The sequence below is a fragment of the Heterodontus francisci genome, chromosome 20 (genome assembly GCF_036365525.1).
Source record: "Heterodontus francisci isolate sHetFra1 chromosome 20, sHetFra1.hap1, whole genome shotgun sequence".
Classification (NCBI taxonomy): domain Eukaryota; kingdom Metazoa; phylum Chordata; class Chondrichthyes; order Heterodontiformes; family Heterodontidae; genus Heterodontus; species Heterodontus francisci.
Window position 1 is genome coordinate 56,834,728 of NC_090390.1, and position 15,195 is coordinate 56,849,922.

The window sequence follows — 15,195 nt, forward strand, 5'->3', positions numbered from 1 at the left end:
TGAAACAGTTTGATAGAGTCTATATAAAAAAAGGTTTCTTTTTCCACTTGTTTAGGGGACCAAAATCAGGAGCCATAAATATACTACAGTCACTAATAAATACAATAAAGAATTCAGGAGAAACTTTTACCCAGAGAGTGATTAGAATGTGGAACTTGCTACCATAAGTAGTTGCAGTTGAGGCGAATAACATAGATATATTTGAGGGAAGGAGGTAACCACACGAGGTGGTTAATGCTGATAGCATCAGCTGAAGGATACAGGGAGAGTCATGTGGAACATAAGCACCACCATGGATCGGTTGGGGCGAATGGCTTGTTTGTAATTCGATGCAAGATTGAATTCTCAGATTTATTTTGGGCAGGTCTCATTTAAAATAAACAACTTTCTATTATGAAGTGGTCAGTTAGACAAGAGCTCTGATTAATACAACTGTGATTATAAGAAGCTTGATTTAAAAAAATTTTTTTTGAACGATCAAAAAGGTTTTTTCATCAAGAATGGATCCTCTTTTCTCAATCAAAACGCTGAAAATTTGGTGTTACAAAAACTCTCTTCTGAACCATTTATGGGATCAAGAGAATTTTCCTTTATCGAAAAACTGAGAACTGTATAAAAGTAATAAACTTTAAAACATTGAGCGTAATTTGTTTCTGGAAAATGATTTAAATATATAGGCAAGCAAATTCAGTAATAGAGCATTAATTGCTTCAAGATAAAACAGACAGAAATCAGTTGTCAACAGGGAAAGCAATAAGAGGGGACAAAATGTGGCCAATGTGCAAAAGGATCAGACAGGAGGTCAACAGGTGGGACTGCGGTTGTGAGATTGGGGCCTGATGATCTGTTCAGTCCCATAGGCTGCTAGATGTTGCCTCTCTAGTTACTGCCAGTTCATAAGTGGCTACAAATTACCTGGATTTGCCTATTCAGAGCAGTGGCCTTAAGGCACAGGCCAGGTTAGTAATTGTGCACTAGACATGAGTTTACTTGTAACAAAACCACAGGAGATCAAAGTTATAATTAAAGTATCATTTAATATAACGTTTAATCAACACACATTAGACTACAAGGGCTAGTAAATAATAACCATATACATTACTTGATCGTATTGTAGCTTGTAAATAGCCAAGTTCTCCCAATAGCGCAGTTGATAAGCTGAGCAGCAGTCCCATACTCGATCAATGACCTGCCTTCAATCAGAAGGTCAGAAGTGGGGATGTTCGCTGATGATTGCACAATGTTCAGCACCAGTCGCGACTCCTCAGATACTGAAGCAGCCCGTGTAGAAATGCAGCAAGACCTGAACAATATCCAGGCTTGGGCTGGTAAGTGGCAAGTAACATTCACGCCACACAAGTGCTAAGCAATGACCATCTCCAACAAGATTCATAGATTCATAGAGTTATACAGCACAGAAACAGGCCCTTCGGCCCATCGTGTCTGTGCCGGCCACACCACACCCAACTATTCTAATCCCATATTCCTGCACTTGGCCTTAGCCCTGTATGCTATGGCATAAACCATCTCCCCATGTCATTCAATGGCATTACGATTGCCGAATCCCCCACGATCAACATCCTAGGAGTTACCATTGACCAGAAACTGAACTGGAATAGCCATATAAAAATACAGGGGCTACAAGAGCAGGTCAGTGGCTAGGAATGCAGCGGTGAGTAACTCACCTCCTGACTCCCCAAAGCCTGTCCACCATTTACAAGGCATAAGTCAGGAGTGTGATGGAATACTCCCCACTTGCCTGGATGGGTGCAGCTCCAACAACACTCAAGGAACTCGATACCATCCAGGAAAAAGCAGCCTGCTTGATTGGCACCCTATCCACAAACATTCGCTTCCTCCATCACCGACGCACAGTGGCAGCAATGCGTACCATCTACACGATGCACTGCAGCAACGCACCAAAGTTCCTCAGACAGCACGTTCCAAACCTGCAACCTCTACCAACTAGAAGGACAAGCGCAGCAAATGCATGGGAACACCACCACCTGCAAGTTCCCCTCCAAGTCACACACCATCCTGACTTGGAACTATATCACTGTTCCTTCACTGTCACTGGGTCAAAATTATGGAACTCCCTTCCTAACAGCACTGTAGGTGTACCTACCTCACATGGACTGCAGCAGTTCAAGAAGGCATCTCACCACCACCTTCTCAAGGGCAATTAGGAATGAGCAATAAATGCTGGCCTAGCCAGCAACACCCACATCCCATGAATCAATTTAAAAAAAATGCAAACCAGAAGGTCCCAGGATCGATTTCTGGTCTATACTGGCTAACAGTGCTGCTACAACAGGCATGTAATTGACTTGTTGAGGTGGATGGTGAAATTACCCAGATTCATGCTCACAATTGTTATCTAGTATCCTCTGTTGAAAAAGTGAATGCATCAAAGTCACGTAAAAATAGATTAGGTTTGGCTGTGGTAACCCATGGTCAATCAGCTTGCCGTCAGTGAGCGTGTAGGCTCGCATTTAAAGAATCATCACTTGGGTTGTCATCACACAGCAGCGTGAGCAAGAGTCCATCCCTCTACCAAAGGAGTACAGAAATTAGCAGAAACAATATTTACAGTCGAGTTTTTTACACATATAACATTACGACATGCGTCAAATACACATTTAAAATATACCTTGACATTATCAAAATTGACTGCACAAGTAGATGATGCACGGATTCCAAGTTTATCCTCTTTTTTGCCCACTTGCAGGCCTTCGGCGTCTTTATCTACTATGAAGCACGTGATCCCCCTATAGCCCTGGAAATATAAGACAATAACCGATCAAACCAATTTTAGGAATAGCTGCAAGAAGCACGAGGTGGACAAGGGGAAATAGCAGAGAAAACTGAACTGATGGTCTCAATCCCGGTGACAAAAGAATTCCAGAAGTTCCTCTCACATTGTTGATGAAGGCGGAGGGGCAGGATAGAGGACTTTAAGGAGAAAGTTGATAGTGGAGATGGGGTTAGCTTTGCAGTCAAAGTGATGCTCATAAGATTTTAAAAAAACATTTCAGGCAATGGGAGCTAAATAGTTAAAAATAGTTAAAAAGCAAAACAAAAATCACTGCATATTTAGTACAAAATCTCCCACATACATTCTCTAAGCTCACTCTGTCCACGAGATCCATCATCTGCTCTCAACCCCATTTCCACCAAGCCGCTGGCCACCCAACATCCCTTGCTAGCAAATTTTATAAATGGTTCCCTCTCCTCAGGTATTGCACTCCTCCCTTTCAAAACTGTAGTTATCATCCACCTTAAAAATAAGTAACCCTCAATCCCTCTATCGTTGCGAACTAGCACCCGATCTCCAACCTCCTCATCCTCGACAATAGGATTGTCCAACATATGGCCCGCAGGCTAGGATCCAGCCCAACAAAGGTTTCCATCCAGCCACGGATGTAAACTGTACCCGGCCATTCCTCATCCTCGCCAGTGATAAAATATTTTGAGATCCGTGACTGGTATTTTCAGGGTTGAGAAATTTCCCATTGGCTTCTTCTTCCCAACCAGACTGGTGTTTCACAGCTGAATTGGAATTTCCAAGCTCAGACCTTTATCTAATGCTCATTAACACTCCTTTCCATATTCACAGTTGGCAGGTGCCGAGTGCAGGAACAGCGGCTTCTGAACTTCAGTTAGATGGCTGTTTTCCCCAAATCTGAATGAAGTCTGACATGATGGGGGGAGGAGAGAGAATGCGGTGGAGGAGAGAGCGCGAGAGGGGGGAGCGCGAGGGAAGAGAGAGCTAGAGGGGGGAGCGCGAGGGAAGAGAGAGCGAGAGGGGGGAGCGCGAGGGAAGAGAGAGCGAGAGGGGGGAGCGCGAGCGGGTGAGGAAGAGGGAGAGGGGAGGGAGGGCAGAGGCGCGAGGGCAGGGGCGCGAGGGCAGGGGCGCGAGGGCAGGGGCGCGAGGGCAGGGGCGCGAGGGCAGGGGCGCGAGGGCAGGGGCGCGAGGGCAGGGGCGCGAGGGAGCGAGGGCAGAGGGAGCGAGGGCAGAGGGAGCGAGGGCAGAGGGAGCGAGGGCAGAGGGAGCGAGGGCAGAGGGAGCGAGGGCAGAGGGAGCGAGGGCAGAGGGAAGGAAGAAAGAGAGAGGGGGAAGGAAGAAAGAGAGAGGGGGAAGGAAGAAAGAGAGAGGGGGAAGGAAGAAAGAGAGAGGGGGAAGGAAGAAAGAGAGAGAGGGAAGGAAGAAAGAGAGAGAGGGAAGGAAGAAAGAGAGAGAGGGAAGGAAGAGAGAGAGATAGCGAAGAGAGAAAAAAGAGAGAGGGAAGAAAGAGAGAGATAGCGGCGAGAGGGGAAAGAGAGCGCGGGAGAGAGAGAGGGGGAAGAGAGAGAGAGGGGGGGGGGAAGAGAGAGAGAGGGGGGGGGAAGAGAGAGAGAGGGGGGGGGGAAGAGAGAGAGAGGGGGGGGGAAGAGAGAGAGAGGGGGGGGGAAGAGAGAGAGAGGGGGGGGGAAGAGAGAGAGAGGGGGGGGGAAGAGAGAGAGAGGGGGGGGGAAGAGAGAGAGAGGGGGGGGGAAGAGAGAGAGAGGGGGGGGGGGAAGAGAGAGAGAGGGGGGGGGGAAGAGAGAGAGAGGGGGGGGGGAAGAGAGAGAGAGGGGGGGGGAGAGAGAGAGGGGGGGGGAGAGAGAGAGAGGGGGGGGGAGAGAGAGAGCGGGGGGGAGAGAGAGAGCGGGGGGGAGAGAGAGAGCGGGGGGGAGAGAGAGAGCGGGGGGGAGAGAGAGAGCGGGGGGGAGAGAGAGAGCGGGGGGAAGAGAGAGAGCGGGGGGAAGAGAGAGAGCGGGGGGAAGAGAGAGAGCGGGGGGAAGAGAGAGAGCGGGGGGAAGAGAGAGAGCGGGGGGAAGAGAGAGAGCGGGGGGAAGAGAGAGAGGGGGGCAGAGAGAGAGGGGGGGAAGAGAGAGAGGGGGGGAAGAGAGAGAGGGGGGGAAGAGAGAGAGGGGGGGAAGAGAGAGAGGGGGGGAAGAGAGAGAGGGGGGGGAAGAGAGAGAGGGGGGGGAAGAGAGAGAGGGGGGGGAAGTGAGAGAGGGAGGAGAGAGAGAGAGGGAGGAGAGAGAGAGAGAGAGGGAGGAGAGAGAGAGAGAGAGGGAGGAGAGAGAGAGAGGGAGGAGAGAGAGAGAGAGAGGGAGGAGAGAGAGAGAGAGAGGGAGAAGAGAGAGAGAGAGGGAGAAGAGAGAGAGAGTGAGGGAGAAGAGAGAGAGAGTGAGGGAGAAGAGAGAGAGAGTGAGGGAGAAGAGAGAGAGAGTGAGGGAGAAGAGAGAGAGAGTGAGGGAGAAGAGAGAGAGAGTGAGGGAGAAGAGAGAGAGAGTGAGGGAGAAGAGAGAGAGAGTGAGGGAGAAGAGAGAGAGAGTGAGGGAGAAGAGAGAGAGAGTGAGGGAGAAGAGAGAGAGAGTGAGGGAGAAGAGAGAGAGAGTGAGGGAGAAGAGAGAGAGAGTGAGGGAGAGAGAGAGAGAGTGAGGGAGAGAGAGAGAGAGAGAGAGGGAGAGAGAGAGAGAGAGTGAGGGAGAGAGAGAGAGAGGTGGGGGAGAAGAGAGAGAGAGAGGTGGGGGAGAAGAGAGAGAGAGAGAGAGAGAGAGATCACCCCAGACAGATAAAAATCTATCAGGAATACTCAAGTGTGCGGGCATACGTTGTGTACTAATGAAAGTAAAAACAATGCCAGGTATGTCACTAAATCAGTTTGCTCATTTACAGCTTCTTCACAAAAATGTATGTCTATTGTTTTGAATGCAAGATAACTTTTTAATGCCTTCACCTTTCTGAAATGTTTATACCGGTCCCTAGGTGGGACCAAAATTCTAATGTCATCCCCCACGCGTATGGTTTGGACACCCCTGCTCTGCAAAGTCCCTGTATGCGTTGTCGCATCCCCCAAATCTGTGCCCATCTTTCCATTGTTCCAACCAGTTTTCTGCCCTTACCACAGCACTAAAACAGTTGTAATTAAAGTCATTATGCCACTCTGGTGACAGATTGTGGTGCATCTTCCTTTCATCATCCTTTCTGTAGCCTATCAATATGGTTGACATATCATCCTCCTTCGACAACTCTCTTGTATTATCCAGTTCAGTGGGACTGCCCTCCTTTGATTTCCTTTTTACCTGTCTAATCATAGTAACAGCATCTTCAGCAGAGGCTCCTCTTGCCACTTCCACTTCTTGTTACCTGCAGAGTTCCCCAAGGATATATTTTTGACCCTTTCCTCTTCCTGATTTACATGCTGCCCCTTTGCAAAACCATTGAAAGACACTGGGCCAGCTTCCACATGTATGCTGAAGACACTCAACTCTAGGTCACTACCATCTCTCAACCCCCTCCACTGCTCCGTGCTATCAGACAGTTTAACTGGAATACAGCTGCAATTTGCTCTGGTTAAATATTGGAAAGACCTGAGCCATCATCAGCCCAGCACAAATTCTGTATCCTTGTCCCAGCTCGAACCAGATTATTTGCAAGCCTGGGTGTCCTACCAGACCCTGAGCTGAGCTTCCAACCCTCTATCTCTTCCATCACAAAAACTACTTACTTCTATCTCTAAAACATCTGCTGCTGAAAGTCACATCCATGCATGTTGCTATTTTCCAGAAAGCCAGTTGAAGGATAGAACTGGGGCCAGACTTAACACACTTTTATAAGCATTTATTTACAGTTACACACTCCAAGCATGTACCTTCTAACTCAACAGTTTCAGTCTGCATCTATTAATAGGGCATAAGTGAACCCCCTGTTAATGCCCACCACCAGCATACAATTAATATGCAATTGACACCAGTCACCTCCAGACTCGACTATTCGACTACTCTCCTGGTCAACCACTCATTACTTATGCTTAACAATTTGAGCTTTTACAAAACTATGCCATATATATTGTCATGCTAGGCCCCCAAGAATGAGGCACTTTAATTTTGTCATGAACATTGATTTTAAAATGTTACTGGATGGAGGGGTGGACTTGTTGAACAGATCGCCCGTCACTGTAAGGAACGTTTGCATAATGGTAGACAGTGTTTGGAAGGACAAAGCAGCCATTCCCTGACATTCAACCCACAATGGACCTTTGATCACCAGACGTTGAAGGTGGCGGAGCTTGCATTCCAGGTTGACTGCTAAGATACACAAATGGACATGGTCAAACCAGCTAGTCACATGACTAACCTGCTGGACAACCTGAGTTGTTTGAATTTGTACAAACAGTTTAGGCAGAAAGTCTGTTTGCTCCTGTACTGAGAAGATCGCTCTCCTGTCTGCTCCCATCTCTTTCTCACAAGCCTCTGAATCCATTGAAGGCACATGAAGCCCAAGAAAGTCTCCTACACTGAACAAGGTTTAAGATGACTACTGACGAAAAGCAAGATCTACCTCCAATCAAGGACTCTACATTGAGCTCGAAAAACGTTTCCACTTTATTTTTTCTTCTGCTCTTTTCTGTCTCTATTTGCATGTATCGCGTATGCATACAAGCATGGGGCGTGGCGTGTATCCGTAGGCATTACCCGAATTAGAGTTTAAGTTTATGTTTAATAAATTTCAACTTTTCTTCTTTAAACCTAAGAAAGCCTGTTTGTGCTGGTTTCTTTGCCTTATAATTGGAAAGCAGTGAACAAGGATTCACCAAGGGGGAGCTAAAAACAGTGTGTTTAAAATTAAACCCTATTACAGTAAGGCTGAAGGCTGAACAGGAACCCTAGACCTCTTTCTCACATGGTCGTAACAAAACTTTGGGTGTTACCGTCCTGGATTTTACCCACAAACAAGAGACTGAGTGAGACCAGCACAGTTTAAAAGAGTAGCGGCAGCGAGAAGGGGCGAGACCAGCACAGGGAGCAGAGAGCGGTTCAGGCGCGCCGGAGTTTTGAACAAAAAAAAAATTCAACAGTGACATCACAGGAAAGCTGCAAGGTGATTGGTTGGTGAGTAACAGCTGTTAGAGAATAACTCTAAATAGCTCGTTAAGTAACTAAACAGAAAGGTCTACAGTCCTTTTTTAATATAGTAGGTAATTTTTTTTTAGGGAATCAAGGTACCTAGTGTAAATAATCTAATTTTTGGGCCATTTAAGGGAGTAAAAACAGAGTGAAAAAAAACAAAGAGTGACATCACAGGAAACCCGTAAGTTCATTGGTTGGTCAGTAACTGCTAATTTGAATTATCTATTCCAAGTTGATTTCAGATTAAAGGTAAATAGGAGAAATATTTTACAGATTAAAAAACTAGAGACAAGTCGGAAATTTAATAAACAAATTAAAATCTAATTAAATAAAATAAAGATGCAGGACCAGGCGATGTGTTGTATCTGCATGATATGGGAGCTGGTGGACCACATCTGTAGCAAGCGTTGGCTGCTCGAGGAACTCCGGCTCAGAGTTGATGAGCTGGAGTCTGAGCTTCGGACACTGCGACACATCAGGGAGGGGGACACTGTGTTTCAGGAGACAGTCACACCCCGTATATTAACTTCCTTGAATTCGGCCAGTGGTCAGGGACAGGAGGGTGTGACTATGAGTAAGGCATGTAAAGGGATCCAGGAGGTAGTGTTGCAGGAGCCTCAGCCCTTGTCCAACAGGTTCGAGATTCTTGCTCCCTGTGTGGACGAGAGCAGAGACTCTAGGGAGGATGAACAAACTGACCATAGCACCATGGTACAGGGAGCCATTCAAGTGGGGGGAGAAAAGAGAAATGTAGTCGTAATCGGGAATAGTATAGTTAGGGGCATAGACACTGTTCTCTGTGGTCAGGATTGAGAGTCTTGAAGGCTGTGTTGCCTACCCGGTGCCAGGGTTCAGGATATCTCATCTGGGCTGCAGAGGAACTTGGAGTGGGAGGGGCAAGATCCAGTTGTCGTGGTCCATGTAGGTACCAACGATATAGGTAGAACGTGGATAGACGTTCTGCTGAGGGAATATGAGCAGCTAGGGGGTAAATTAAAAAGCAGAACCAAAAAGGTAATATTCTCCAGACTACTACCTGAGCCACGGGCTAATTGGCGCAGGGTCAATAAGATTAAAGAGGTAAATGCGTGGCTCAAAGATTGGCGTGGGAAGAATGGGTTTGAATTCATGGGACATTGGCACCAGTACTGGGGAAGAAGGGAGCTGTTCCGATGGGATGGGCTCCACCTGAATCATGCTGGGACCAGAGTCCTGGCGAATTGCATAACTAGGGCTGCATGTAGACATGTAGATAGGGCTTTAAATTAAATAGTTGGGGGGGGGGGGGGCGGAAAATTCAGTTGCATGGAAAATTAGGAAGTCAAAGCTAAAAGAGAAGGTAGGAGTGCAGGTTAGTGATGAGGCTGATTGTTACCAGAATATAAACAGTAGGGACAGAATGTGTGAACGTCATATTGCACCAAAGAATCGTACAAGAGTTGGGAAATTTGATAATAGAACAAACTTAAAGGCTTTGTATCTGAATGCACAAAGCATGTGGAATAAAATTAAGAGTTAACAGCGCAAATAGAGACAAACAGGTATGATTTAGTGGCAATTACTGAGACGTGGTTGCAGGGAAACCAGGTTTAGGAATTGAATATCCAAGGGTACTCAGTATTTCGGAAGGCTAGGCAGGAAGGAAAAAGGAGGTGGTGTAGCTTTGTTAGTAAAAGAAGAGATCGGTGCTGTAGTGAGAAATGATATAGGCACTGGAGATCAAGACGTAGAATCAGTCTGGGTCGAGATAAGAAATAGCAAGGGAAAGACGACCCTGGAGGGAGTAATCTATAGGTCCCCAAACAGTAGTTCTGCAGTGGGGCACAGTATAAACCAGGAAATACTGGGGGCTTGTAAAGAAAGGTACGGCAATAATGATGGGTGATTTTAATATGCATATAGATTGGATTAATCACATTGGCAAGGAAAGCCTCGAGGGAGAGTTCATTGAATGTATTAGAGATTGTTTTTTGGAGCAATATATTGTGGAACCAACCAGGGAGCAGGCTATTCTAGATTTGGTATTGTGTAATGAGATTGGATTAATTAATGATCTCATCGTTAAGGATCCTCTAGGGAAGAGTGATTAGGACAGTGGATGAGCAGTGGCAGATGTTTGAGATATGCAAATCCTCCCAACAAAAATATATTACAGAGAGGAAGAAAGATTGTCAGAGGGGGAGAAAACATCCATGACTAAGCAAGGAAGTTAAGGGTAACAGAAAGACAAAAACTAAGGCATACCATATTGCAAAGGCCATTAGGCAGGCTGGAAGATTGGGAAACTTTAAAAGATCAACAAAGGGTTACTAAAAAAGTAATAAAAAGAGCAAAGGTAAATTATGAAAGAAAACTAGCACAAAACATAAAAACGGATAGCAAAAGCTTCTCTAAGTATATAAAAGGGAAAAGAATAGCTAAAGTATTGGACCCTTGGAGGATGAGACTGGGGAGTTAATGGTGAGGAACACAGAAATGGCGGAGTCACTAATACGGTATTTTGCCTCTGTTTTCACGGTGGAGGACACCAGTACCATCCCAATAGTAACAAGTAATGCAGAGGTTATTGGAAGGGAGGAACTTAGAACAATCATCATCATTAGGGAAAAAGTACTGAGCAAACTATTGGGATTGAAGGCAGACAAGTCCCCAGGGCCTGATGGCCTACAGTGGCAGCGGAGATAGTGGATCCATTGGCTATAATATTCCAAAATTCCTTGGATGCGGGAAAGATTCCAGTGGATTGGAAAAATGCTAATATAACTCCCTTATTCAAAAAAGGAGGGAGACAGAAAGTTGTAAACGATAGACCAGTTAGTTTCACATCTGTTGTTGGGAAATTGTTAGAATCCATTATTAAGGAAGTAATAACAGGACATTTAGAAAATCAAAACGCAATCCATCAGAGTCAGCACGGTTTTATGAAGGGTAAATCATGTTTGACTAATTTGCTAGAGTTCCTCGAAGATGTAACAAGTAAAGTGAATAATGGGGATCCTGTAGATGTAGTATATCTGGACTTCCAGAAGGCAATTGATAAGGTGCCGCACAAAAGGTTAATGCACAAGGTAAGATCACATGGGGTCAGGGGCAATTTATTAGCTTGGATTCTTCTTTTGGGCCTCCTTATCTCGAGAGACAATGGATACGCGCCTGGAGGTGGTCAGTGGTTTGTGAAGCAGCGCCTGGAGTGGCTATAAAGGCCAATTCTGGAGTGACAGGCTCTTCCACAGGTGCTGCAGAGAAATTTGTTTGTTGGGGCTGTTGCACAGTTGGCTCTCCCCTTGCGCCTCTGTCTTTTTTCCTGCCAACTACTAAGTCTCTTCGACTCGCCACAATTTAGCCCTGTCTTTATGGCTGCCCGCCAGCTCTGGCGAATGCTGGCAACTGACTCCCACGACTTGTGATCAATGTCACACGATTTCATGTCGCGTTTGCAGACGTCTTTATAACGGAGACATGGACGGCCGGTGGATCTGATACCAGTGGCGAGCTCGCTGTACAATGTGTCTTTGGGGATCCTGCCATCTTCCATGCGGCTCACATGGCCAAGCCATCTCAAGCGCCGCTGACTCAGTAGTGTGTATAAGCTGGGGATGTTGGCCGCTTCAAGGACTTCTGTGTTGGAGATATAGTCCTGCCACCTGATGCCAAGTATTCTCCGAAGGCAGCGAAGATGGAATGAATTGAGACGTCGCTCTTGGCTGGCATACGTTGTCCAGGCCTCGCTGCCGTAGAGCAAGGTACTGAGGACACAGGCCTGATACACTCGGACTTTTGTGTTCCGTGTCAGTGCGCCATTTTCCCACACTCTCTTGGCCAGTCTGAACATAGCAGTGGAAGCCTTACCCATGCGCTTGTTGATTTCTGCATCTAGAGACAGGTTACTGGTGATAGTTGAGCCTAGGTAGGTGAACTCTTGAACCACTTCCAGAGCGTGGTCGCCAATATTGATGGATGGAGCATTTCTGACATCCTGCCCCATGATGTTCGTTTTCTTGAGGCTGATGGTTAGGCCAAATTCATTGCAGGCAGACGCAAACCTGTCGATGAGACTCTGCAGGCATTCTTCAGTGTGAGATGTTAAAGCAGCATCGTCAGCAAAGAGGAGTTCTCTGATGAGGACTTTCCGTACTTTGGACTTCGCTCTTAGACGGGCAAGGTTGAACAACCTGCCCCCTGATCTTGTGTGGAGGAAAATTCCTTCTTCAGAGGATTTGAACGCATGTGAAAGCAGCAGGGAGAAGAAAATCCCAAAAAGTGTGGGTGCGAGAACACAGCCCTGTTTCACACCACTCAGGATAGGAAAGGGCTTTGATGAGGAGCCACCATGTTGAATTGTGCCTTTCATATTGTCATGGAATGAGGTGATGATACTTAGTAGCTTTGGTGGACATCCGATCTTTTCTAGTAGTCTGAAGAGACCACGTCTGCTGACGAGGTCAAAGGCTTTGGTGAGATCAATGAAAGCAATGTAGAGGGGCATCTGTTGTTCACGGCATTTCTCCTGTATCTGACGAAGGGAGAACAGCATGTCAATAGTCGATCTCTCTGCACGAAAGCCACACTGTGCCTCAGGGTAGACGCGCTCGGCCAGCTTCTGGAGCCTGTTCAGAGCGACTCGAGCAAAGACTTTCCCCACTATGCTGAGCAGGGAGATTCCACGGTAGTTGTTGCAGTCACCGCGGTCACCTTTGTTTTTATAGAGGGTGATGATGTTGGCATCGCGCATGTCCTGGGGTACTGCTCCCTCGTCCCAGCACAGGCATAGCAGTTCATGTAGTGCTGAGAGTATAGCAGGCTTGGCACTCTTGATTATTTCAGGGGTAATGCTGTCCTTCCCAGGGGCTTTTCCGCTGGCTAGGGAATCAATGGCATCACTGAGTTCCGATTTGGTTGGCTGTATGTCCAGCTCATCCATGACTGGTAGAGGCTGGGCTGCATTGAGGGCAGTCTCAGTGACAGCATTCTCCCTGGAGTACAGTTCTAGGTAGTGCTCAACCCAGCGGTCCATCTGTTTGCGTTGGTCAGTGATTATGTCCCCCGATTTAGATTTGAGGGGGGTGATCTTCTTGATGGTTGGCCCAAGAGCTCTCTTCATGCCATCATACATTCCTCTGATGTTTCCGGTGTCTGAGGCCAGCTGAATATGACTGCATAGGTGTTGCCAGTAGTCGTTTGCGCAACGCCTAGCTGTTCTTTGTGCAGTACTTCTGGCTGCTTTAAGTGCTGCGGATGTTAAATCGCTGGGGGCTTTCTTGTAGTTCAAAAGTGCAATGCGCTTAGCGGCTATGACAGGTTCCAGCTCTTCATTATGAGATTGAAACCAGTCTGCATTTCTCTTCGCACTTTTGCCGTAGGTGGTCAAAGCTGACTCATAGATGGCGTCTCTGATGTGGGCCCACTTGGTCTCAGCATCCCCTGTGGGAGTGTTTTGAAGGGCTGTTACAAGTGAATTTAGAAATTTTTGTAACAGCTGTGGGTGAGAAATTCTGCTCGTGTTGATGCGCGGGTGGCCCTTCTGCTTGGAATGATGCAACTTCTTTGGTCTGAGTCTAACCTTGCTGCACACCAGGGAGTGGTCGGTGTCGCAGTCCGCACTGTGGAAGCTGCGTGTGATTTGAACACTGTTTAAGGCGGCTCGCCTTGTGACAATGAGGTCTAGCTGGTGCCAACGACGTGATCTTGGGTGCCTCCATGAAACCTGGTGACAGGGTTTAGTGTGAAAGAACGAGTTGGTGATGCAGAGGTTATGATAGGTACACAACTCAAGCAGTCTCTGCCCGTTCTCATTCATCCTTCCAACGCCATAGCGCCCAAGGCAGGAGGGCCATGAGTCATGGTCGGCCCCAACCCTGGCATTAAAGTCCCCCAGCAGGAATAGGTGTTCGGTGTTGGGGATGCTGCTAATGATGTTATGGAGTTGTTCATAGAACTGGTCTTTAGCTTCAGGTGCGGAACAGAGTGTTGGAGCATAGATGCTGAGTAGGTGTACTGGACCAGAGGTGGTGAGCAGTCGGATGGACAGTATGCGTTCCGAGCCATTTGAGGGAGGCTCTATCATGCTGAGCAAGGAGTTTCTGATGGCGAAGCCCACTCCATGCTGTCTTGGTTCTTCAGGATCCCTGCCCTGCCAGAAGAAGGTGTAGTCTTGCTCTGCTAGAGAGCCACTCGCGGGGAGGCGAGTCTCCTGAAGTGCTGCAATGTCCACATTGAGTCTACTGAGCTCGTTGTTAATGATGGCGGTCTTCCGAGAATCGTTGATTTGTGTAAGGTCTTCCGACAGGCCAGGACACATAGTTCTGACGTTCCAGCTTGCAAAGCGAAGGGCTGGTACCTTCTTTCCTTTTTTCATGTTGTTTGGTGCGGTGTATCAGTCCACCTTTCGGGCAATGACCCTGAGCTCCAAGCACCCATTGAAGCAGGCAGACTGTGGCGGGACAGAACCTTATTGAACGGGGGCTGCCCGGTTTGAGGCGGGCGGTAGCTGTCCAGTGAGGTGCAATGACCTCTCCCACCGACAAAGGCAACCCGTGGCGCCCAGTTTCTACGCCAATTTATCTGGACTTATAACCCGTAACTGCTGCCTTCCGTGTTGTTTCAGTCGCTGTGAGGCAACTATGGAGTGACCTCTCCATGGCGCATGCCTGGGCAAATTTATGGAGGTTGAGAGTTGCCCAGTCGTCAAAACCCCCCTCTCGGCCTTTCTGGTGGGGTCCAAAGGAGTGCAGGACACGACGTTTGGCACCAGTATGGCTGCAGGAACTGCCGGAAACATGCCAAAGGTGACACATGACCGCCTACGGGGTTCCGCTCCGGATTTTCTGTTAGGGTTTACTCCCTTAGCCTTGGTCTCTCCCGAGACGCCCACAAGGCAGTGGGGTTGTTGGGGCCCCTACACAGGTGTAGGATGGTGCCGGTGGGAGGAGGGGATGCAAGGGGGAGGGGTAGAGGGAGGGGGTGGGGGGGGGTGCAGGGGAAGGGGGTGCGGGGTGAAGATGGTGCGAGGGGGGGGCGGGCTGGGACGGGGTTGTGAGGGGGTGAGCTGAGAGGGTGGAGCAGGGAAGGGGACGGGGGTGGGGGGGGGGGGTGGAATCTGGTGCAGGTAATAAGCCATTTCCTCAGTGCCCACCATCGACGTCCGGAAAGCTCATCCACGTCCTTCGGGAGGTGAAGCTTGGATAGAGGATTGGCTAACCAACAGAAAACAAAGTTGGGATAAATGGGTCCTTTTCTGGTTGGCAAGATGTAACT

At 47.8% G+C, this 15,195-nt stretch overlaps 1 protein-coding gene across 2 annotated transcripts in view; it reads right to left on the reverse strand.

The window, feature by feature from the left end:
• The window catches only part of acadsb (acyl-CoA dehydrogenase short/branched chain), an 89,912-nt gene that overhangs the window by 12,118 nt on the left and 62,599 nt on the right, over nucleotides 1-15,195 (reverse strand). For both annotated transcript variants that reach the window (XM_068052813.1, XM_068052812.1), the window contains one exon: nucleotides 2,651-2,776. In XM_068052813.1, coding sequence (XP_067908914.1) covers nucleotides 2,651-2,776 — 126 coding nt within the window. The remainder of the gene's footprint in view (nucleotides 1-2,650; nucleotides 2,777-15,195) is intronic.